A 21,664-nucleotide genomic window follows, 5' to 3' on the forward strand; every position below is an offset into this window, starting at 1 on the left:
TGTGAACATCACAATAGAAAAAATGAAGCATTATAATATTTCACTAATTAGATTTTTGGAGTTATAACAAACTACAATAATCTTTGAAGATAATTTTTATTAAGATAAATCCAGTAAAATTTTGTGAATACACATATTGTCAGAACTGCCCTTCTGAAATAAACATTTGTATTTCTTTTAAAAATGGAATTACAATTTTATTTTTTCCCAAGCTAATATCAAAGTTATATTTGGGAAAGATAATTCTAATTCTTAGCATTACATGAAAATAGTTCACCTTCTTTATAAAAGTAACCTAGAGAACCACAAGAATGTTTGAGGAAATTCTTTTGGGATCTCTCCATTTTGTGAAATTATCACATATAGGAGTAAAATTAAAATTCAAAGATTTAACACATAACTTACAGAAAAAGTGTATTCACTGACAAAGTTGAAAACATATTTTTTCTATATATTCCACTATTATAATTACAAAATTTATAAATAAAGGTTTCATGTTAGGAAATTTGTGACTAATAACCAGTATGAAGATGTTTTGAAATTAAATTGATGCTAAAGAAAAGCTGTGTTTATAAAATAGTTGATAAAAATATTCATCTCTCTTAACACTACAACATGAAGGTACATATTACCAAAATATGAAACCATATAGGGCAGCTTTAAACAATACTCTGAGACTCTACTTTTTTTCCATTTTCTTTTTTGACCTCTTTTCTTTCAGCTATTTCTTTTCCAATTTCAGCCTTGCTTTCATCTTCTTTTCCATCTCCTCCATCTTTCCTGTCTCCTTTTCCATTTTCTTCCTCTTTTCCTTCTTCCTTTTTTTCATCTTCTCCTTTCTCTTTTTCATCTTCTTTCTCATTTACACCTTCATCCCCCTTTCCATCTTCATCCTCTTTTCCGTCTTCATTCTCTTTTCCATCTCCTTTCTCTTTTCTATCATCTCCCTTTTTTTCATCTTCTCCTTTATCTTTTCCATCTTCAGATTCTTTGCCATCTTCTCCTTTCTCCTTTCCATTTTCATTCTCTTTTTCATCTCCTTTCTCTTTTTCATCTTCTCCCTCTTTGCCATCTTCTCCTTTCCCTTTTCCATCTTCACCCTCCTTTTCATCTCCTGTGTCTTTCTTGTCTTCTTCCTCTTTTCCACCTTCATCTTCTTTTTCATATTCTTTCCCTCTTCCATCTTCTCCTTTCTCTTCTTCCTTGTTTTGATCTTCTCCATCTCCTTTCTGATCTTCTTTTTCATCTTCTTTTCCTTCTGCTGCCACTGTTTCTTTCTTTTCTCCTCTTTCTTCTTTGATATCTTCAATTTTTTCTTCTTTTATTTCCTCTATTTCTTTTTCAGGAGCTGGTGTCTATATGTATTGAGAAAAAAGCCAAGATTATATTTGTAAATTTGGAAACATTTCCCCTAAGTACTTAGGATTATATCTGTTTTATGGAAAAAATGATACTTCATCTATAAGAAAGTAATTTTCCTGTGGAAAAGGCCTCCTAAACAACACATCATAAGGAAACCTTATAAGAAATAGGATTAATTAAAATATCTCCACACAAACATGCACAAATAGATATTTGGAACAATAAATTCAGGGAAACTTGTTCATATAAATAATTTTCATTACAAATATGAGGAAACAGAGTAAATACAGAAAAAATGAGTAGCATGTATGTAAACAAAATATATTCCTTGAAGAAATAATACGTTTTATTTCTATAATGGTGAGATTTAGGTCTACTTTGTAAAAAGTTACTTGAAAAGTCTTCTACCATATATCATAGGATCACTTACAAAAGATTTTCCCTACATGCATAGGTCTGGTTTATAGATTTGGCACTAAATCCCATTCTCATTTTTTTTTTAACTACAATACCTAGAAATGTGGTATGCTAAATATGTAAAGCAAGACCTATTGGAAACATACATAATGATTTGTTTTGCAATCTGAAGAGGATAGAAGAAACATATATGATCTTGAAAAGGTATTTACAAATAGCCCATGTGCTGACAAAAGCAATAGAGGATTGGTCTGTATTTAATAAGACAGTGATTAGATTATTAATAAGTCATAATCTCTGGCATTGTTCTATTAATATCAATGCTAACCCACTGCTCCCACTACCCATACCTGTAAATTCTCAAATTTTAAATTTGTTTTCTTTCTTTTCCCCTTAGATACCATTATACTATATGTTATAAACAGAATGTTTGTGTCCTCCAAAATTCATATGATAAAACCTAATTTCCAATGTGATCATATTTGGAGGTGGGGCCTATGGGAGGTGATTAAGGTCATCAGAGTAGAGCCCTCATGAAAAGGATTTATGTCCTTATAAAAGAGGCCCCAGAGAGCTCTCTCACCCTTTCTATCACGTCAGGACACAGTGAGAAAACTGCCATCCATAACCAGGAAGCAGGTCTTCATCAGACACCAAAAATGCTGGTGCCTTGATCTTGGATTTCCCAGCCTTCAGAACTGTGAGAAATAAATTTCTGTTGTTTATAAGCCACCCATCTGTGGTATTTTGTTACAGCAGCCTGGACAGACTGACACTATGGAGCCATACTCATTTAATGTTTTTCAATGTTTAAACTACAAGACAAACAAGATTTCTTTCAGTTGCACCCATTGTTAAACTTTCAAGTGGACAAAATTGTTAATATTGGAAGATACCTCTATAATGTTGGCTTCTCCATTTTCAGCAGTTTCACTGTTGTATTCTTCTTTAACAACTTCTTTCTTGGTTTCAGCTATGGCTTTGGCACTTGCATCTGTGTTTTTTTCCATCATATCATTTTTTGTCTTCATTTTCTGTCCAGCAACACAGAACAATAAAAAAATAAATACACAATTTAACTAGTGTGTTGATTAAATGGCCCGTTATTTTACCAGCTGTTGTAATAATTTATGGAAAAGCTTTAAAATATCCATATAAACTTAATATCAACAAAATTATCACTTGACACTTTCAGTGTCATTATAAACCTGAAATGGTATTAAAATGAATAATATTCCTGATATAAATCAAAGAAAGTTTCTTTTAGGTGAGAAATAACAAGTTAGAATGTTGACCAGTGGCTACTCAGGGCCAATTGCTAGCATCAGGTTACACTTTGATAAATTGACTTTCTTTGACTAGAGGGGACCAGTTTATCCCTGTCATGTTTAATAATTAGCAACAGGGTTTTTGACTGCAGAGCCTCCATTGGTAATAATTAAGAGAAATACTATGTTAGAGAGAGCAGCAATTTAGATATATTTGAAAGAGGTCACCTGGGGACATTAGTGATTCAATATTTGGGTCTACAAGTTTCTGAATGACTTGAATCATAATTTCTTTACCAAGAAAGCTCTTTGGCTAAGTGTGTATGTAGTAGAAAGAGCACTGGGTTCAGGGGCCAGCTAACATGTGTTTTAAATCTGGATCTGTTTCTTACTTGATGTGATCCTGAGCAAAAGCAGAAATCTCTTTGTGTTTATTTCTTCATATGTAAGAGAGAGTAATACCACCTACCTACAGGGATGTAATAAGGAGCAAATGATAAAATATATGTGAAATTACTTTAGAAACTGAAAAATGCAATATAGATATGTTTTATTCTTTTAATACATGAGAAAATGAGAGCCAAGGAGGGTAAAGTGTTTTAAAGTCCATGATTATATATTATCTGTTTTATTCTATCACTGTCTTTTATTTTGAAAGGAAATAAACTATGTTTACTATTTTAACAACTTATAAATTGAGTACTTAATTTTATAAATAGTGACAAGGAAATGCAAAATAGAGAAAAACCAAAAAGAACCTTTCTCTTCAGTTGTCACTTACTATGATTACTAAACCTATGGCCATAGTTTTAGCAATATCTTGTAATGAAGTATTTCAAAGCATTTTATGAATACAACTGTAAGTTAGTTTCTTCAACCACAAAATGATGGGATTAGATGATCTCTAACGTTCCTCCTAGCTTTAACATTTTATGATGTTAAGAATTCAACTTATCCTTAAAACATCAATCATACCTCAATAAACCAGTTCTAAAAAAGAAATACAGTCATATTACATTCACACATATTTACACATAAATAAATAAATATAAATATAGGGGAAAAAGTGAACTTAATATTGAGGCTATTTCTAATGTCTTTAACCACAACATTAGAGCACAGAAGCCTATATGAGATCAACTGTGTGTATTTGAAAATAATGTATGTGAAAGCACTTTGCAAACTGTAAAGTATTATCAAATGTTAGTTACTATTATTATCACAAAGCATTACTTTGGTTACTAGAGTTTACACCTTTTGTTTCCCCAGGAGTACTGGTATTATGACTATATGACGTCAAAAGCACGTATGTTTTATGGGTCTAGCCAACTAAAATTTTGTTTTGTCTCTTCCTAATGAAAATGCCGAAACACAGCAGAAAACCACAGAACACAAACAAATATTTCTGACTCAAAGGGCTGACATGTACCATATGGTGTAATGTATAATGTAATATATCACTAACTGAAAAGAAAATAAAGCAAAATGATCAACTGTATGCCTTTCCAAAAAACTATTTCTGAAGAAAAGCAAGCTTCTCTCAACATTGCATGCTGAATATTTACCCTTGGAGTTGATGTTCTTTTGGACTTCAACTCTGGTGTAATGGGCACAGGCAACTGGGGGTAAAGAAGGAAGAAATCATAATTGAAGACAGATCACTAACAATGAAATTCAGCCTCTTAATTAAAATAAATGGGTATAGTTCAAACTGAACACTAAGATAAAAACATTTCCTTGGTGAGAAAGTTTTTCTTAAAACATCAAAAACAAATCTTGTATTAAATAACTAGTATTGTCTAGGATTCTCTGAATTTTAAAATTACATTTTACAATACATGGGCAGCTTTTTAAAAAGACTACTTACAGCAGACAGTCTGGCTGATCTTCTCTTTGGCTATAAGTTAAAAATAATTATCAGTTAAGAGAATTATGGATACACAAAACTAGAAATATTTATATTGTGGTGAAAATATTCAGTGTACCACTACGTATATATTGTCATTAAGAAGCATTGTGTACTTGATTAAAAAATATCATAGTAAAAATAAAAGTTTTGATTTTTCCCTCCTCTGGACCCTTCATACAGCTAAGGAAAAAAGAATCCCAAATTAAATTTCAATTGCTAGGCTAAATGAACACAAATGGCTAGTAACAAGGAGTATATTTAGAAATGAAAATACAGCCCCTTCTTGCAAACTGACAAAGCAATTCTTTGGCTTAAAAGGAAGAAGCTCTCTCCAGATCTTAAGCACAAGGTCCTAAGTTCCATGGAGTTTGGAGTTTTCAATACCTACTATATTTCTGAGAGAGCTCACTGGCATACCATATTGGTACGCATATGGTACAAATATACTAACCAGCATTTAGTTTTTAGCTGCTTATGTGTCAAGTTTATAAACCAAGTGAATTTTTTCAGATTCTAAAACTAAAGAAACTCACCTCCTGCCTCATATCACCTTGACCTTCAACCTATACAGGGGAGAAAACCACACAGAAATAAGGTCATCGATATAAACATATACTGATAGATCCGAAAATATTGCCTATAGATTGCAATTGCAATATAACAGCTTGCCTTTTTCTTGGATTCCTGCTCAAGTAGCCACGTGTTAGTGCCTAGTAGCATGCTGTCTACTAAAGCGCAAATGTGCACCAAGATGCAAATGAATTCCCAAGACGTAAGTTTATACAACTGATAGTCAATTTCATCCTTTTGTGTAAATTGCATCTCCTAAAAACAAACCTTTTTAATTTTAAAATCCACCTGTTGTAGCCAGGGTTAAAGCCAAAAAGTGTGGGGGCGGGCAGAATGAAGGCGGAGCTTCATGCAATCTCCCTGTCTGTTTAGCTTTATGCTCGAGATGCAATTGTACTTATCTGATCCTCTCTTCTAAATGGACTAGTCTCCCCTCCAAGTTGTGCATACAACAACTACAACCCCCACAATGCCCTGGTGTGGGGGGACCCTCTTTGTTACAACGTCAATGCGTTATTCTGAGAAGCCGGCTGCGGATTTTAAAACTTCCCGCCACTACCTGCTACAAGGTTGCTGTCAGCTCTGTAAAATAGCAAGACCCATTGCACAAGCCTAGAAAAGCGCAGCGGCGGGAATCTCAGGCAGGGGGATGTTGATTAGAAACCATTGCTTTCCGTATCTGAGCAGTCCTTTAGCCTGGGAATTATCGAGCTATTGCACGAGTCATACAGCGCCAGAGCACCGGGGAATTTCAGTCTTATTCCTATGTTCTAAAAATATGGAAGGCGGACGAATAGATAGGAATAGTACCAAAACAATCATAACGCCTTACTTAGCACAGTGTTTTACAATTTTATCAAGCAACGAAACAGCGATTGATTTCACTTCTAAGGGAACTCCCTCCCCCCCCCCCAAAAAAAAAACAAACCAACACCGAGCGTGAATTTATTTCCCGTCCAAGAGAGAAACCACGATCTTTTAAGTGAGGGTTTGCAGGAGACTTGTAGCCCTTGAATAGCTCATATCAATTCTGCGCGTCTAAAGTGAACAAATCCATGCTACCCTAACATCAGCAATAGTTTATCTGACCCATTTCTCTTATCATCCTTCCACCTTTAGACAGTGAGTGAGCTTGGAGAGTCCCAGATCTCTCAGCTCCAAAGTTGTTAATTACAGCTGTGAATCTCTCCCTTCTCTAGGACAGTTTGAAGTCTGCGCCGCCTAATGGCACAGGATTACCATTGCATAGCCATCTGGCATGACAAGAAGCGGAGGAGGGAAAAAAAGGAAAAAGAAAACGGGAAGAACAAAGGCAAATGCGGGAGAAAGCCATGGCTTTCGTTCCCCCAAACTGGACGGTTCCCGGAGAAAAGCTGGAGGCTGAGGAGGAAACTAGTGCCTGGAAGTGTGGTTGGGAGAAGTCTTCTCCAATAGGGTAAGCGGAGGAAGGGGGGGTGGGGTAGGAAGCGACAGCACAGCTCTATGGCTGTTTGTAATTCAGCATGGAGACACCTCTCAAGTGATTCTTACCCTTAAACAAAACAAGCCAAAAGTGAACTACTAGTTGCGTGAGAGACCATCCTCAACCTTACACCAACCGATATTTGCCCTTCCCTCCCCTTCCATTCAACACATCACAAAATCGAACTAGAAGCCAAAATGCTTTAAAAAAAAACTCTGCCGATTAGGAAATATGTATTTCAGTCGCTAATCCCCCTTCTGTCTTCCTATTTCACTTACCTTTCTTTTGGGCATTGTTGCAGCTCTCTAGAGGAGATCTTAACAGCAGGAAAAAAGCCGAAAGCAGTCTCTACCCGACCGCTCGGAGAGCAACTGAGTTTTCAATGAATGAACTAATTGCAGCACGACCTGTGCTCGCCTCCAAAAAAAAAAAAAAAAAAAACCCTCGTTATTGGCAACATTAAACGCACCAGACGCAACCGAACTACGTGAACGGTTAGCAGGAGTGGGACCCAAATTGGAGTGACAGGCTGTCAGGCCAATAAGGGGAGGTGACCAGCCCAGGGGGCGTGGCCCACGGACTTGCCTGAAGCCCTCGTACTCTGCCAGCTCCGACCGCTGGTGGGGTAGAGGAGACCCCAGACTTCGTGGATGCAAAGTGCTGAAGCATAAAACCGGCGGGAAAGCTGGAATTGTCTTGATCGTTTTTTGTTGTTGTTTTTTTCCTTTTATGTAGTAATGACAGGCGAAAGTCATTGCACTTGCTTTCTCCACGGTCTCTAAAAGCCCCACTTTACTTCCTGGAGACAAGGTGCTTTAGGGACATTATTGAGCCTAGGCTCCAGTCTTTCCATTCTACCTTTGGCAGAATGATGTAGATGAACTGAGAGGAGCACTCATTCAGAAAGTAGAAAAGAGTGGAGCTGTTTCTCAGGTTGTGGGAACTTTCCGCCAAAGCAGAATTGTAGTCCTGGCAGGATCAGGGTGCCAAACGGCGCGTCTTCCGCCAATGGAGAGCAACAAACTGGGAGCTGTACAAGCAGGAGGAACCTGAAGGTGGGGACATTTGATAGATACCATTATCCCACTTGGTGGGAGTCCACCAGGAATTCAATGGGACCCCGCGTGAGGTTTGTAATAACAGAGGTCTATCCCGAGGACAAGTGCTGATACAAGGATTATGAATCCAAAGGTGGCATTTAGTGAAGGGACTCGGGAAGGTGCCATACATGAAAGTGTTTAGGACTCAAGAGCCTGGACTCGGATAAAGCAATTAAAGCACTCACCTCTGGTGCAAATTTAAGTATGTGCCCCAAACTCAGGAGATTAGGATGAGGCAATTGAGGTGAATCATGCAAGTGCAGGGCAAGATCTTGATTTTATTTAAAATTGATAGTTTGTTCATCATGGACTTTTTTTGCATTAGTTAGGTCTTTAAAATAGTGCTTTAAAAATTTATCTTCATTATCGAGTTTTGGGGTGCCTCTTATAATTTGTGCCTAAGGAGAGTGCCCCCTAATGTCACCCTAGTCCTAGCCATCATTAGGTAGCTTTCTACTCTAAAAGAGGCTTCTATCTGCATTCCCAAGTTAGTTTCTGAGACCTAAAGTTTGTGAGAGTGGGGGTGGGGATTGGTGAATGAGGTACTTGTGGATACTTATGCGTAAAAATGTAGGATCCTGAAGCACCTTTTCCCAATGCCTTACTTTGGTTTTTGTAACAGCTAATTGGGTTTAAACTTGTTTCAACCACAGACGAAATCCCTATGCTGGAAGGTTAATCAAAAAAAGGAAATTAACCCTTTGAACAGTTACTTAAAGGAATAAATCCATTTGTGTTCATGTGGATTAAAAAATTGCAATCATCAGTTTTAAAAATATTCATAGCTGCTTTAGAATACCAAACCATCCCTTCAAACTAAAATACAGCCTAACAGAAGAACCCATCATTTTTACCTTTACCCATTCTTCCCCAGCACCTACAGTGTGGAATTAAACAGATCAGGTAGTAAAGACTGTTTTCAGCTCAATTTCCCTCCTCCAACCTCATATTACATTCTGATTCAAGTAGGTAAATCAGAAAGACATTTAAATTGCTTCCTTTCCCCACAGTTATTGGGATCATCCCTAGATTCTCTAGATGCCTCTTTAACTCTTATGGTGAAGGCATTACTGGGTGAGCCTAGATGTGTTTCAATCATTTTATTTTCCAAGAGTTAGAAGGTAAACATAAAATTTGGGTTCAATATAAGGATTGCTTCATAAGGATAAGGAGAAACATGAAGAGAATGAAAAATGTGTCAACACTGGAACACACTCAACAAATTCGTATTTAGCATTATTTTGTGAGTTGGATTTTGATTTTATAGACTAGCCTGTGAAACTGCAAAACGCTGTGGTATGCAAAGTTGCATTACATGGTTTCTGCCCTTAAGAACTTTTATAATTGTGTAGGATAAAGCAAGCAAATGCAAACATTTATAAATCAGGGTTGCTTGTATCATGTGAGTGGTACAATCTAAGTTCAATAATAAAACAGATGAGAACTATGGTTTAAGACTGAGATCACTGGAGAAGGTTTTTGTTGAGGAGGTAGTATTTGACTTGGCTCTGAACCGTTGGATAGACTATTATAGCAAATGCAGAGGCAGGAAATCTTTGTACTTGTTCAGTGAACAGAATGACTAGTCCAGGTGGATTGAAATAAATGATCGCGAGGAGTCTTGGGAGGTAAGGCTTAGTTTGGAGGCAAAGAAGAAACGTGCAGGTCAGTGGGGTCTAAGATTCCTCTTAAGTTTGTGAGCAATTTTCTTTTTTGGTCCATTTCCCTTCCTTGCAGTCTAACCTGTTGCATCTGTGATTTATGTCCTATCAGATTGAAACAATAGTCATGCATGCATACAAAAATTTTCTAAGGTTGAAACATTTCTCTAATTTCTGACCCCCACCACCATGTTCTTTTTTCCAACCATTAACCAGGGTAGTCTTTTGTAGAAACCAACCTGCCCTAGGCTTTTTGCCTTTGCTATATTTTTACCTCTGATTGCAGCCCCATTGTCTTATATCTCTGCTTATCAAATGTCTATCAAACTGTTCAGACCCAAGTCAAATATCACTTCTTTGACAAAAGCCTTATCCAATCATTTCAGCCCTAAAAGATTCTACCTTCTTGTTACACTATAGAATTTAAATTGTACCACTCATATGACACAAGCAAGCTTTGATATTTTCTATTTTCTCCCCAACCACTCAGTCGTATAACTTCATGTTGATTTAAAATTTTGTATACTTATTTCTCCTTACCTAAATATTTTCTTAGCACATTACACTCTACATACCTCCTATAGAATTTGCTAACTTTAAAAACTATTTTTCTAAAATTGATAAATTATTCCTTAATTTTTTTTTTGTATAATTGTCAAAGTGAGAATTTTTTTTTGGCTCATTTAAAAAATACATTGGCTTATTTCTTTTTTTTTTTAAGTATAATTTCCACTTTATTGTCTTTCCAGGGAACAGTATTTCTTTAGTCTTTAAGGACTTAGCTCCTTACATGGGCTTTGGTGGAGGTCGTGGGGCAGCACCAGCAGGTCTAAATCGGGATGGAGGTGTTTGGTCCTTCAGGGCTTTCTGAGAACGATTCCTGAACTACCTTGTTGTGAATGGCACAACTCATGCAGTAATGCAGTTTCACATACAGCTTTGGAAGCACATAGGCGTCGAAAACACTCGCTTCGGAAATGTCCCTGATGGCTGAGGCCTCTACGATGTTCCGAATGACGAACTTCTTAATAGCCTTATCCTTGGGCACGCAACGGGCATAGTTGGTACAACGAATAGGCTGCACGTGGCCGCGGCCCTTTTTGGCACTACCATTGTTCCTTCTTTTCTTGGTCATCTTGGAAGCGAGGAGGTGAAAGAGGAGCTATTTCTCTTTTTTAAATTATTTATTCATGACTATGAAGGTAATTGCTGGACAATTCTCCACAGGGCTCTCTAATTTCTCCTGGGTATTAAGAATGCCTACTGCCATCCTCAAAACTTACAGGAGCTGTAGCATGCCCATTTGGTAACCACTGGGAAATGACACAGGAAGATATGAACAATTATAAAGGAAAGACACCAACATTAAATTGTTTGAGACAGAGAATCCAAAAGAAAGTATTAAGTATTTATGAGAAAAGGGATGTTAGGCAGTTAAGGTAAAAGAGGTCATCAAATGTTCTATATATTCTAGCTTAAAATGATATATATGTTGCATAATTCAAAGTATTTCTCCATATACAGCTTTGCATGCAATGGGATCTCAAAAATACTGATTGATTAGTAATGAATATCTTCTTTTCCATATTAAATTATGTTTAATTTTGGCCTCATCCATTACCATTATTATTATTATATTTCTAAAAAATGAAAAAATGTCAGAAAACTACCTACTATTGTTTGAACATAATGAGGTAAGACTTCCATTATATAATTAAAAGCTGTGTTTTAAATACATTGTCACTTGGTATTTTCACAGGGCAAAATAAATGGTAAGACTACAGTGAGCCAAAATACATAAATACACTTATTTTGAGCCTTATATAAGATTGATCTGAGGAATTTGCTTAGATTGATGACAGCACTTACCTGAGACTCTGGAAAAATTATAATCCTAAAGACCCAAAGCTTCCCATATCCTATGTTTATTCACAGCAGGCCAGAGATTAATAAAATAGTGAATTAATGAGCAATCCCTGATATGAAGGATCTGGAAAGTATGTTTCCAAAGGTAAAAATAAATGAGGCTGCTTTCTAGGGGAAAAAGGAATATAATACAATTTTATGTTTTTAATTGCAAAATGTCTACCTATTTTTAAAGTAATTATTTGAGGAAATCCTATTTTTAGGCTCTCAGACCTTAAAGCTTAAAGGAGGCTGTTGAAGATTTTTTAGTTTAATCCCCTTGGAATACAGACGAATAAAATGTAGTCCAGGGAGTTAAATGACATGCCCAATATCATCTATTGAATTCACAGCAGGCTTTTTTGGTTTTGTACTAAAAAATGTATCTATGGTTGTGATATTAACAATTATACAACTTATACAGAAGTGTTAGTAACTATGTGGCATATTTGGTAAATACAAATTTTGTTCAATTGCTGGTCATCAGCCTACTTCAGATACTTTTTTAATGCTTATTCACTGGATCCTCCATTCATCTATAATCTTAAACTTGAATTCTGTAGTCAGTTTCAATTACCTCAAGAAAGTAGAAACCTTAGGGAAGAGAAATTATACTTTCACGTTTTCTTCTTTTTCCTTTTTGGTCTAAGGTAATTCCAAGGAATGTGGGTTTTTCTCCTAGAACTTGACAAATACTTGCCTATGCTGTCCTCTTTCTTTTGCCAGCAAAGAAGTTTTCAAATAAAATTGCAGATGAGCTTTCTCTTTGGCTAAAATTATTCAAAGATTTCCAACTTCCAGTAGGTGTCCTCATTTATTTGAAGAGTTTCAAAGTTTCTCACTTTAGGGATAAAGGCTTCTGGTTGCCTTAAATTTACTAAATTCTATCTATTGAACTTTTTTTTTTTAATAAATTTATTTATTTATGGCTGCGTTGCGTCTTCGTTGCTGTGCACGGGCTTTCTCTAGTTGCGGCGAGGGGGGACTACTCTTTGTTGTGGTGTGCAGTGGCTTCTCTTGTTGCAGAGCATGGGCTCTAGGCACGCGGGCTTCAGTAGTTGTGGCATGCGAGCTCAGCAGTTGTGATGTGTGGGCTCCAGAGTGCAGGCTCAGCAGTTGTGGCACAGGGGCTTAGTTGCTCTGCAGCATGTAGGATCTTCCCCGTCCAGGTATCGAACCCATGTCCTCTGCATTGGCAGGCGGACCGTTAACCACTTCCCACTAGGGAAGTCCTATCTATTGAACTTAATTTGTGTTTTGGTATGGTTAATATCTGTTTTTGCATGAAATATGAGACTTTTAAAATCTTAAAATTTTTTTAGTATTTTACCATCAGCTTTATATTACAGAAGCATAGATGTTAGTCCATAGCTTATAAACTACTAAAGGTATATTGGGACACTTCTACAAGTTGTGTGAGTATCATGGTATGCTAACACAGTGGCATCTTTAAAACAATTATCTTTTGGCTTTTTGTATTTTAATTTATCTTAATGCTCCAGGCTTCTTCTATCTCATTAGAAAGCTCACTAATGCTGGTGATCCTTGTAAAAATAATTTATTAAAAAAGAATTAACAGGGAATCCCCAGCAGTCCCGTGGTTAAGACTTGGCACTTTCACTGCCGTGGGCTAGGGTTGTATCCCTGGTTGGGGAACTAAGATCCCAGAAGCCATGCAGCGCGGCCAAAAAAAAAAAAATTAATCAAAAAATTGATAAATACGCTGCCCATATGAGACTACAGACTATTTTCAAGAAAAGATAGATCAGGTTTTTGGTGTAGTCCAACTGTCCATCAATGAGGGTTGATTAGAAACAATCACCCTTCACAGAGAAAATAGTGGTGACCTGTCAAATAGGTTGTGCATCGAAAACCAGTGTATTCACTACTAAAAAATTCAATTTAGTAAACTGATACCATTTTAATCAGAGGTTAAAGTTAAATGCTGGATTTTTAGGATGCTCATAGAAATGATTCTCTTAACTTTGTGTCATGCTAGGTTTTTTCCCTCCCTTTTCTGTTTCTGGCCTTATATATCAGATTGCTCTATAGTAAGCACCATGTAACCCTCCAAATTGTTTTATTTTATTGTAAATTACTTGAAGCCATCAACTAAAACTCGTTTAAATTTAGACATATTTAAAGTGTGATAACATAAAGTTAAAACTAGTTTTCTTCAATTTTCAAACTGTAGATATAAATGTTCTGATGAAGTAGTAAACATCAAGTCAATTTTTGTTTTGGGAAATCGGCAACTATGTTATTGTACTCACTAAATGTATATGTCTTCAAGAGGATAAATGAACAAATAGCAGTACAACAAAGGTGCTAAAATGCTTTACAGTGTACAGCAAAGGAAGAAGGAGTGCAGGGAGGAAGAAAGAAAAGAAGATCCACTGGAGAAGAACCATTAAGAAATTATATCTTAAGAGTCATTTTGGGAGAATTATTTATACACATCTCTGTGTTCTTAAATTCTAAGGACATGGTGGAAAACATTTAATGCAAGGTTTTCCCTATTATTTTTAAAGGAATCATTCTTTATTTTGTTTGTTTGTTGCTATCTTGTTTTTATTGTCAGTCTATGTTCAATTAGTTTGTTAAACAATAGCTGACATGCTTCATTCATTTCCCATTTACTTAAAACCTAGGAAATTATAATTTATATTGAAATGAGTAACCATTCAAGCAAATGGGCATGCTCAATTTTTACACATTTTAGTGACAATAGTATAAATTTATATATATTCATTATTTTAAATAAACTAAACATATCTTTGGAACTTCTTCCCTTGGTTTCAGGATTAAATTGTCTAAATGCAAATAAGAAGATATTTTTAAAAATATGCCCATAGTTATTTGTTGGATTATATATTGTTTAGTCTATTTCATGTATGGATTCATTGCTGATTCAAAGTGAAGGGAAAATAGAATTGTTTCTTCAGTCTCCTTTTTTTAATGTTCTAGTCCACTTCTAAATATATTGTAACATTAATTGCCATTCAGCACTTGATTTCTCCTGTATAAGGCCCACACTGGAGATTTTTAGAAAGTAATAAAATACATGCTATTTTGGTTCATGAGGTATGTTTTGTTCTGTGAAAATTATTTGTGTAACTCTTAAAAACAGAAACATTATTTTTTGAGTTTATGCTAACTTTTGTCCATAAAAGTAGTATCCTATTATATTTAATCATATTAATTTCATATTTAAAATAACTGTGGCAGGATAATTTCTTTAAATATTAATTTGTATTTTGTTTCCATTTCAAGAATTTAGCAAAATCTTTGTGTTTCCTCCCCTCAGCCAGTTGCTGATGGCTATGCTTTGAAAATTACACTGGCTGAGTTCTCAGAATTTGTGGAACTTGTTTATCAAAGGGAAGAAGGGGTCCCAAAGAATAGAAGAGAGAGAAAGAACCATACTGTAGGAGACTTTGAACTTTCCTCAAAGCAGAGGAGGTGACAGGAGATGGAATAGTGAGACCAGACACTATTTGCACATAGTGTCCCAGATTAAAATGTGGCTGTGGGATGCCAAATTAGGTAGTAGGAATACTGTAAGAGGGGTATTTCTGAGAATGATTGGAACAGAAGCTCCTCAGAGACAGGCAGCAAGAATCAGCCCTGGAGAGCAGCACCACTTTATACTCTCACCAACACAGACGCATGAGCACTTCTTTTACCTTGGCCAGCATTTAGTGTCTTAAAATGTATTAATTTCACGTCTTTAATTATGTGTGAAGTTGAACATCTTTATATAGGTTTGATGGCCATTCGTATTTTTTGTGTGTGAATTATTTGACCATATTCTTTATTTTTCTATTGGATTTTTCTCTTTCATCTTTTGAACATTTTATAGTGGTATGTTTTTCCAGACAAAAGATTTAAGTTTTTAGGTAGTCTTATCACCTTTTCTATATGATTTCTTGGTTGTGTTTTTGTTTAGAACTTCGCCATTCCAAAATTATAAACATATCCATTCATACTTCTGCCTAGAAATTATATAGTTTCACTTTTTATATTTAAATATTTGTTCAGTCCTCTAGACCTTATTTTTTTAGAAGAGTGAGTGGTGATACAGCTTAGTTTTTTTCCAAAATATCAGCCAGTTATCTCAGCACAGAACTTATCTTCTCTAAGTATAGAAATTAAGGCCTAGAGCAATAAAGCAACTCACCTAAAATTTCTAAGTAAGTTATTAGCAAAGTTGAGAATAGAAATCAGGGTTTCTACATCAACTTTTGGCCTGTAATTTTTCCAACAAAGTACACTCACTCATTGTCACCTCTTCTGCTTAATTAAGTACTTTCCTGGTATGACAGTGGTATGATTTAATCTAACCCAGTAGAAATTGGATGAAAAACCTTTTTAATTATAAATAATTATCTGCTTGCCACCAGGAGTGTGTGAATTAGAAAATGATTTATTTCCTTGTATAGGGAAGATCTATACCAGGAACTTCAGGGAGAGAGACCAGCTGGGCTTTAGATTAGTGCTTGGCATAAGTTGGGAAGGTAATGATCACTACACTATCATAAGAGGGATTGGGGTGGGAATGGGAGCAAGATAAGAGGGGGAGATTCTTTATATTTTTCTCTTGGGTCAGAACTTCAAGGGTCACTACTTAGAGATTATTAGTAAGATATTTCCTAGTTTTCTCCAGATTAAATTAATTATGACAGCTACCATTTATTGAAAGCTTACTATGTGTCAGGTACTATTTAGGCTTTATATGAATTATCTCTGGTCCTCAGTTTACAGACGATACAGCTAGTAATTGCTGAGCCAGAATTCAAACTCAACATGAGTTTGACTCCAGAACCTGTTCTCTTTTAATTACATTTTAGCTCTTTCAACCTTTATTTTATCCAGTAATTCTGCTTTTGAACCTTAGTTCAGAAATTCATTATTATAAGAAAACTCAGCACAAAAAATTTACTAATGTAATTAATTTGATAGAGAATTAATTGTGTTTGGTTTCCTGTCTTGCAGTTTTACACTTTCAATTCTCTTTGAGACACAGTGCAATCCTAACACCAACAGTGAAATAGCTACTAGATCAATGCTTGTAGAATGTAATTATCCTGACCACAGCTGTAATTCACATTCATTCATTACACAAATATTTATTGAGTACTTCCCAGGGCCCAGCCACTGCATTAGACACTGAGGATACAAAGATTTGGCTCTGGTTCTTAAGGAACTCACAATCTAGTACAGAGATAGGTGTGCCAACAAAAATTACAGTGTAATCTGTGATGTGATATAATCTGAGATGTGATAATGTGATATAATGTGCAAAATAGGGAATCAGAGTAAGAAGCAAATAACACTAAAAGTGGGGATGCCAGGGAGGTAAAGACAAAAGAAGAGAGATGGGTATTCCAAGTAAAGAATTACTAATAATTCCATATATATTTACTTACCCTAAAGAAGTAGTATTTGTTAAAATACTGACATGCTAATTATTTATTTTTCATAGCACACTTAAATAAATAACTATTAGAATACTTGCCAATGTATCCCACAAATTATCTTGTGGACTACCTGTGATACTGTGTCCACACTTTGAGAAACATTCCTCTATTAGAGGCACTGGTGTTGTTCCCAGAGCTCAGTGTAGATGCCTGGGGTTTTATACAACTGGACAATTCAATGACCATTGGGCTATGTATTTTTCAGGCAGCACTGAATGGGGAGTGTTTCTTTTTTCTTGCTTGATTAGAGAGAAGTGGGACTCTGCTTTGAGTACAGCCAGGTAAACCCCTGCAAAGGAACTTGCTGGAATTGAGGAGGACTATATAAGTGCCCAGCCAAAAAAGAAAATGTGATCATGGTCAGGTACTATTTTAGGGAAGCACAGGGAGGTGTGCAATAATTCAGTTTCCTTGTATAAGATGTGGACTAGATAAGACTGGCAAGCCTATGATGTGTATACCATTATATGTATACCACATAATTTCATTGACATATGAAAAATTAAAACCATTATCTTTTTAACTTAATAATTCTGTTTTGTTTTTGTTGCCAATTCACTTCAATATTTCAATTAAAATTTTAAATATAAAAATGGTTGTGATTTTGGTAAATTGGATTTCCATTAAAATTGTTTTATTATCATGAGCATGAAAATATCTGCTTGTTTTCAATGAGTACAAAATATGGATGAATCTATTGATGATGAATCCATGAATAAATTTACATCTGGTAAACAAGAGTTACACTAAAAAACAGTGTTTATGCATATTACAAAAGTTTACTATAAACATCAGCTGACTAAATATTGAAATCTAGCCTGTTTAAAATCATGCTATTAGCTGTAATGCCATTCCTCAATTGTGTTATTGGGCTCTTTGGTTACAAGCACTAATTACAACCAGTTTGGACCTTCACTTTGAATTTGAACACTATCATTTGGTTTCATACTGAACAATTTTTTTTTAAATTGGGGTATAGTTGCTTTACAATGTTGTGTTAGTTTCTGCTGTACAATGAAGTGAATCAGCTATCTGTATACATATATCCCATCTCTCTTGGCTCCCTACCAACCCCCCCAAACCCACCCATCTAGGTCACCACAGAGCACTGAGCTGAGCTCTCTATGCTCTACAGCAGGTTCCCACTAGCTATATGTTTTACACATGGTAATGTATGCATGTCAATCCCAATCTCGCAATTCATCCCACCCCCTCTTCCCCCCCATGCCCACATGCCTGTTCTCTACATCTCTGTCTCTATTCTTGCCCTGCAAATAGGTTCATCTGTACCATTTTTCTAGATCCCACGTATATGTGTTAATATACAATATTTGTTTTTCTCTTTCTGACTTAACTTCACTCTGTATGACAGACTCTAGGTCCATCCACATCTCTACAAATGACACAATTTCATTCCTTTTATGGCTGAGTAATATTCCACTGAGTATATGTACCACATCTTCTTTAACCATTCATCTGTTGATGGACATTTAGGTTGCTTCCATGTCCTGGCTATTGTAAATAGTGCTGCAATGAACATTGGGGTGTACGTGTCTTTTTGAATTATGGCTTTCTCCAGGTATATGCCCAGTAGTGGGACTGCTGGGTCATATGGTACTTCTATTTTCAGTTTTATAAGGAACCTCCATACTGTTCTCCATAGTGGCTGTATCAATTTACATTCCCACCGACAGTGCAAGAGGGTTCCTTTTTCTCCACACCCTCTACAGCATTTATTGTTTGTAGATTTTTTCATGATGGCCATTCTGACTGGTGTGAGGTGATACCTCATTGTAGTTTTGATCTGCATTTCTCTACTAACTAGTGATGTTAAGCATCTTTTCATGTGTTTTTTGGCCATCTGTATGTCTTCTTTGGAGACATGTCAATTTAGGTCTTCAGCCCATTTTTTGATTGGGTTGTTATTTTTTTGATAGTGAGCTGCATCAGCTGTTTGTTTATTTGAAGGTTAATCCCTTGTCACTTGTTTCATTTGCAAATATTTTCTCCTATTCTGAGGGTTGCCTTTTTCATCTCGTTTATAGTTTTCTTGGCTGTGCAAAAGCTTTCAAGTTTAATTAGGTCCATTTGTTTATTTTTATTTTTATTTCTATTACTCTAGGAGGTCAAAAAAGATCTTGCTGTGATTTATGTCAAAGAGTGTTCTATGTTTTCCTCTAAGAGTTTTATAGTGTCTGGTCTTATATTTAGGTCTTCAATCCATTTTGAGTTTATTTTTGTGTATGGTATTAGGGAGTGTTCTAATTTCATTCTTTTACATGCAGCTCTCCAGTTTTCTCAGCACAACTTATTGAAGAGACTGTCTTTCCTCCTATGAATATTCTTGCCTCCTTTGTCATAAATTAGGTGACCATAAGTGCGTGGGTTTATCTCTGGGCTTTCTATCATGTTCCATTGATCAATATTTCTGTTTTTGGCCAGTACCATACTGTCTTGATTACTTTAGATTTGTAGTATAGTCTGAAGTCAGGGAGCCTGATTCTTCCAGATCCGTTTTTCTTTCTCAAGATTGCTTCAGCTATTTGGGTTTTTTTGTGTTTCCATAATTTTTTTTTTCTAATTCTGTGAAAAATGCCACTGGTAATTTGATGGGGATTGCATTGAATCTGTAGATTGATTTGGGTAGTACAGTCATTTTGACAGTATTGATTTTTCCAAGAACATGGTGCATCCCTCCGTTTCTGTCATCTTTGATTTATTTCATCAGTATCTTATAGTTTTCTGAGTACAGGTCTTTTACCTCCTTACATAGGTTTATTCCAGGTATTTTATTCTTTTTGTTGCAATGGTAAATAGGAGTGTTTCTTTAATTTCTCTTTTCGATATTTTGTTTTTAGTGTATAGGAATGCAAGAGATTTCTGTGCATTAATTTTGTAAACTGCAACTTTACCAAATTAGTTGATTAGCTCTAGTAGTTTTCTGGTGGCATCTTTAGGCTTTTCTATGTATAGTACCATGTCATCTGCAAACAGTGACAGTTTTACTTCTTCTTTTCCAATTTGGATTCCTTTTATTTCTTTTTCTGCTCTGATTGCTGTGGCTAGGACTTTCAAAACCATGTTGAACAAAAGGGGTGAGACTGAACATCCTTGTCTTGTTCCTGATCTTAGAGGAAATGCTTTCAGTTTTTCACCATTCAGAATGAGGTTTGCTGTTGGTTTCTTTTATATGACCTGCATTATGTTGAGGTAGATTCCCTCTATGCCCACTTTCTGGAGATTTTTTATCATAAATGGGCGTTGAATTTTGTCAAAAGATTTTTCTGCATCTATTGAGATGATCATATAGTTTTTACTCTTTAATTCATAAATATGGTGTATCACATTGATTGATTTACGTATATTGAAGAATCCTTGCATCACTGGGATAAATCCCACTTGACCATGGTGTATGATCCTTTTAATGTGTTGATAGATTCTGTTTGCTAGTATTTTGTTGAGGATTTTGTGTCTATGTTCATCAGTGATATTGGTCTGTAATTTTCTTTTTTTGTGATATCTTTGTCTGGCTTGTTTGTATCAGGGGGATGGTGGCCTCGTAGAGTGAGCTTCAGAGTGTTGCTTCCTCTGTGATTTTTTGGAAGAGTTTGAGAAGGATGGGTGTTAGCTCTTCTGTAAATGTTTGATAGAATTCACCTGTGAAGCCATCTGGTCCTGGGCTTTTGTTTGTTGGAAGATATTTAATTGCACTTTCAGTTTCACTACTTGTGATTTGTCTGTTTATATCTTCTATTTCTTCCTTGTTCAGTCTTGGAAAGTTGTACTTTTCTAAGAATTTGTTCATTTCTTCCAGGTTGTCCATTTTATTGGCATAGAGCTGCTTGTAGTAATCTCTTATTATCCTTTGTATTTTTGTGGTGTCAGTTGTAATTTCTTTTTCTTGTTTTCTTATTTTATTGATTTGAATCCTCTCCCTTTTTTTCTTGATGAGTCTGGCTAAGGTTTATCAATGTTGTTTATCTTCTCAAAGAAACAGCTTTTAATTTCATGTATTTTTGCCATTGTTTTCTTCATTCGTTTTTCATTTATTTCTGCTCTGATATTTATGATTTCTTTCCTTCTACTAAATTTGGGTTTTGTTTATTCTTCTTTCTCTAGTTGCTTTAGGTGTAAGGTTAGGTTATTTGAGATTTTTCTTGTTTCTTGAGGTAGGATTGAATTGCTATAAGCTTTCCGCTTAGGACTGCTTTCTCTGCATCCCATAGGTTTTGGGTTGTCGAGTTTTCATTGTCGTTTTTTTCTATGTAGTTTTTATTTCCTTTTGATTTCTTCAGTGAGCTCTTGGTTATTTAGTAGTGTATTGTTTAGCCTCCATGTGATTGTATTTTTTACAGTTTTTTTCTTGTAAATTGATTTCTAATCACATAGTCTTGTGGTCAGAAATTTACCAAGGCTTGATTTGTGACCCAAGATGTGATCTATCCTAGAGAATGTTCTGTGTGCACTTGAGAAGAAAGTGTATTCTGCTGCTTTCGGATGGAATGTTCTATAAATAACAATTAAATCTAT

At 35.5% G+C, this 21,664-nt stretch overlaps 1 protein-coding gene and 1 pseudogene across 1 annotated transcript; both read right to left on the bottom strand.

The window, feature by feature from the left end:
* Positions 1–594: 594 nt before the first annotated feature.
* On the bottom strand, positions 595–7,405 carry HMGN5 (high mobility group nucleosome binding domain 5). The gene is made up of 6 exons (XM_059911222.1): positions 7,267–7,405; positions 5,490–5,519; positions 4,915–4,944; positions 4,613–4,666; positions 2,676–2,813; positions 595–1,355 (listed from the first exon to the last, which is right to left on the bottom strand). The coding sequence occupies exons 1-6, from the start codon at positions 7,279–7,281 to the stop codon at positions 660–662; spliced, it is 963 nt and encodes a 320-aa protein (XP_059767205.1). The 5' UTR covers positions 7,282–7,405; the 3' UTR covers positions 595–659.
* A 3,057-nt stretch (positions 7,406–10,462) lies between these two features.
* On the bottom strand, positions 10,463–10,905 carry LOC132357413 (small ribosomal subunit protein eS26-like; annotated as a pseudogene).
* Positions 10,906–21,664: the final 10,759 nt, after the last annotated feature.

Source organism: Balaenoptera ricei, chromosome X (assembly GCF_028023285.1).
Source record: "Balaenoptera ricei isolate mBalRic1 chromosome X, mBalRic1.hap2, whole genome shotgun sequence".
Lineage (NCBI taxonomy): Eukaryota > Metazoa > Chordata > Mammalia > Artiodactyla > Balaenopteridae > Balaenoptera > Balaenoptera ricei.

Coding starts and splice junctions, on each gene's coding strand:
- HMGN5 (XM_059911222.1), bottom strand. Junction 4,945..5,489: donor AAGGTGATATGAGGCAGGAG/GTGAGTTTCTTT, acceptor TTTAACTTATAG/CCAAAGAGAAGATCAGCCAG. Junction 4,667..4,914: donor GATCAGCCAGACTGTCTGCT/GTAAGTAGTCTT, acceptor CTTTACCCCCAG/TTGCCTGTGCCCATTACACC.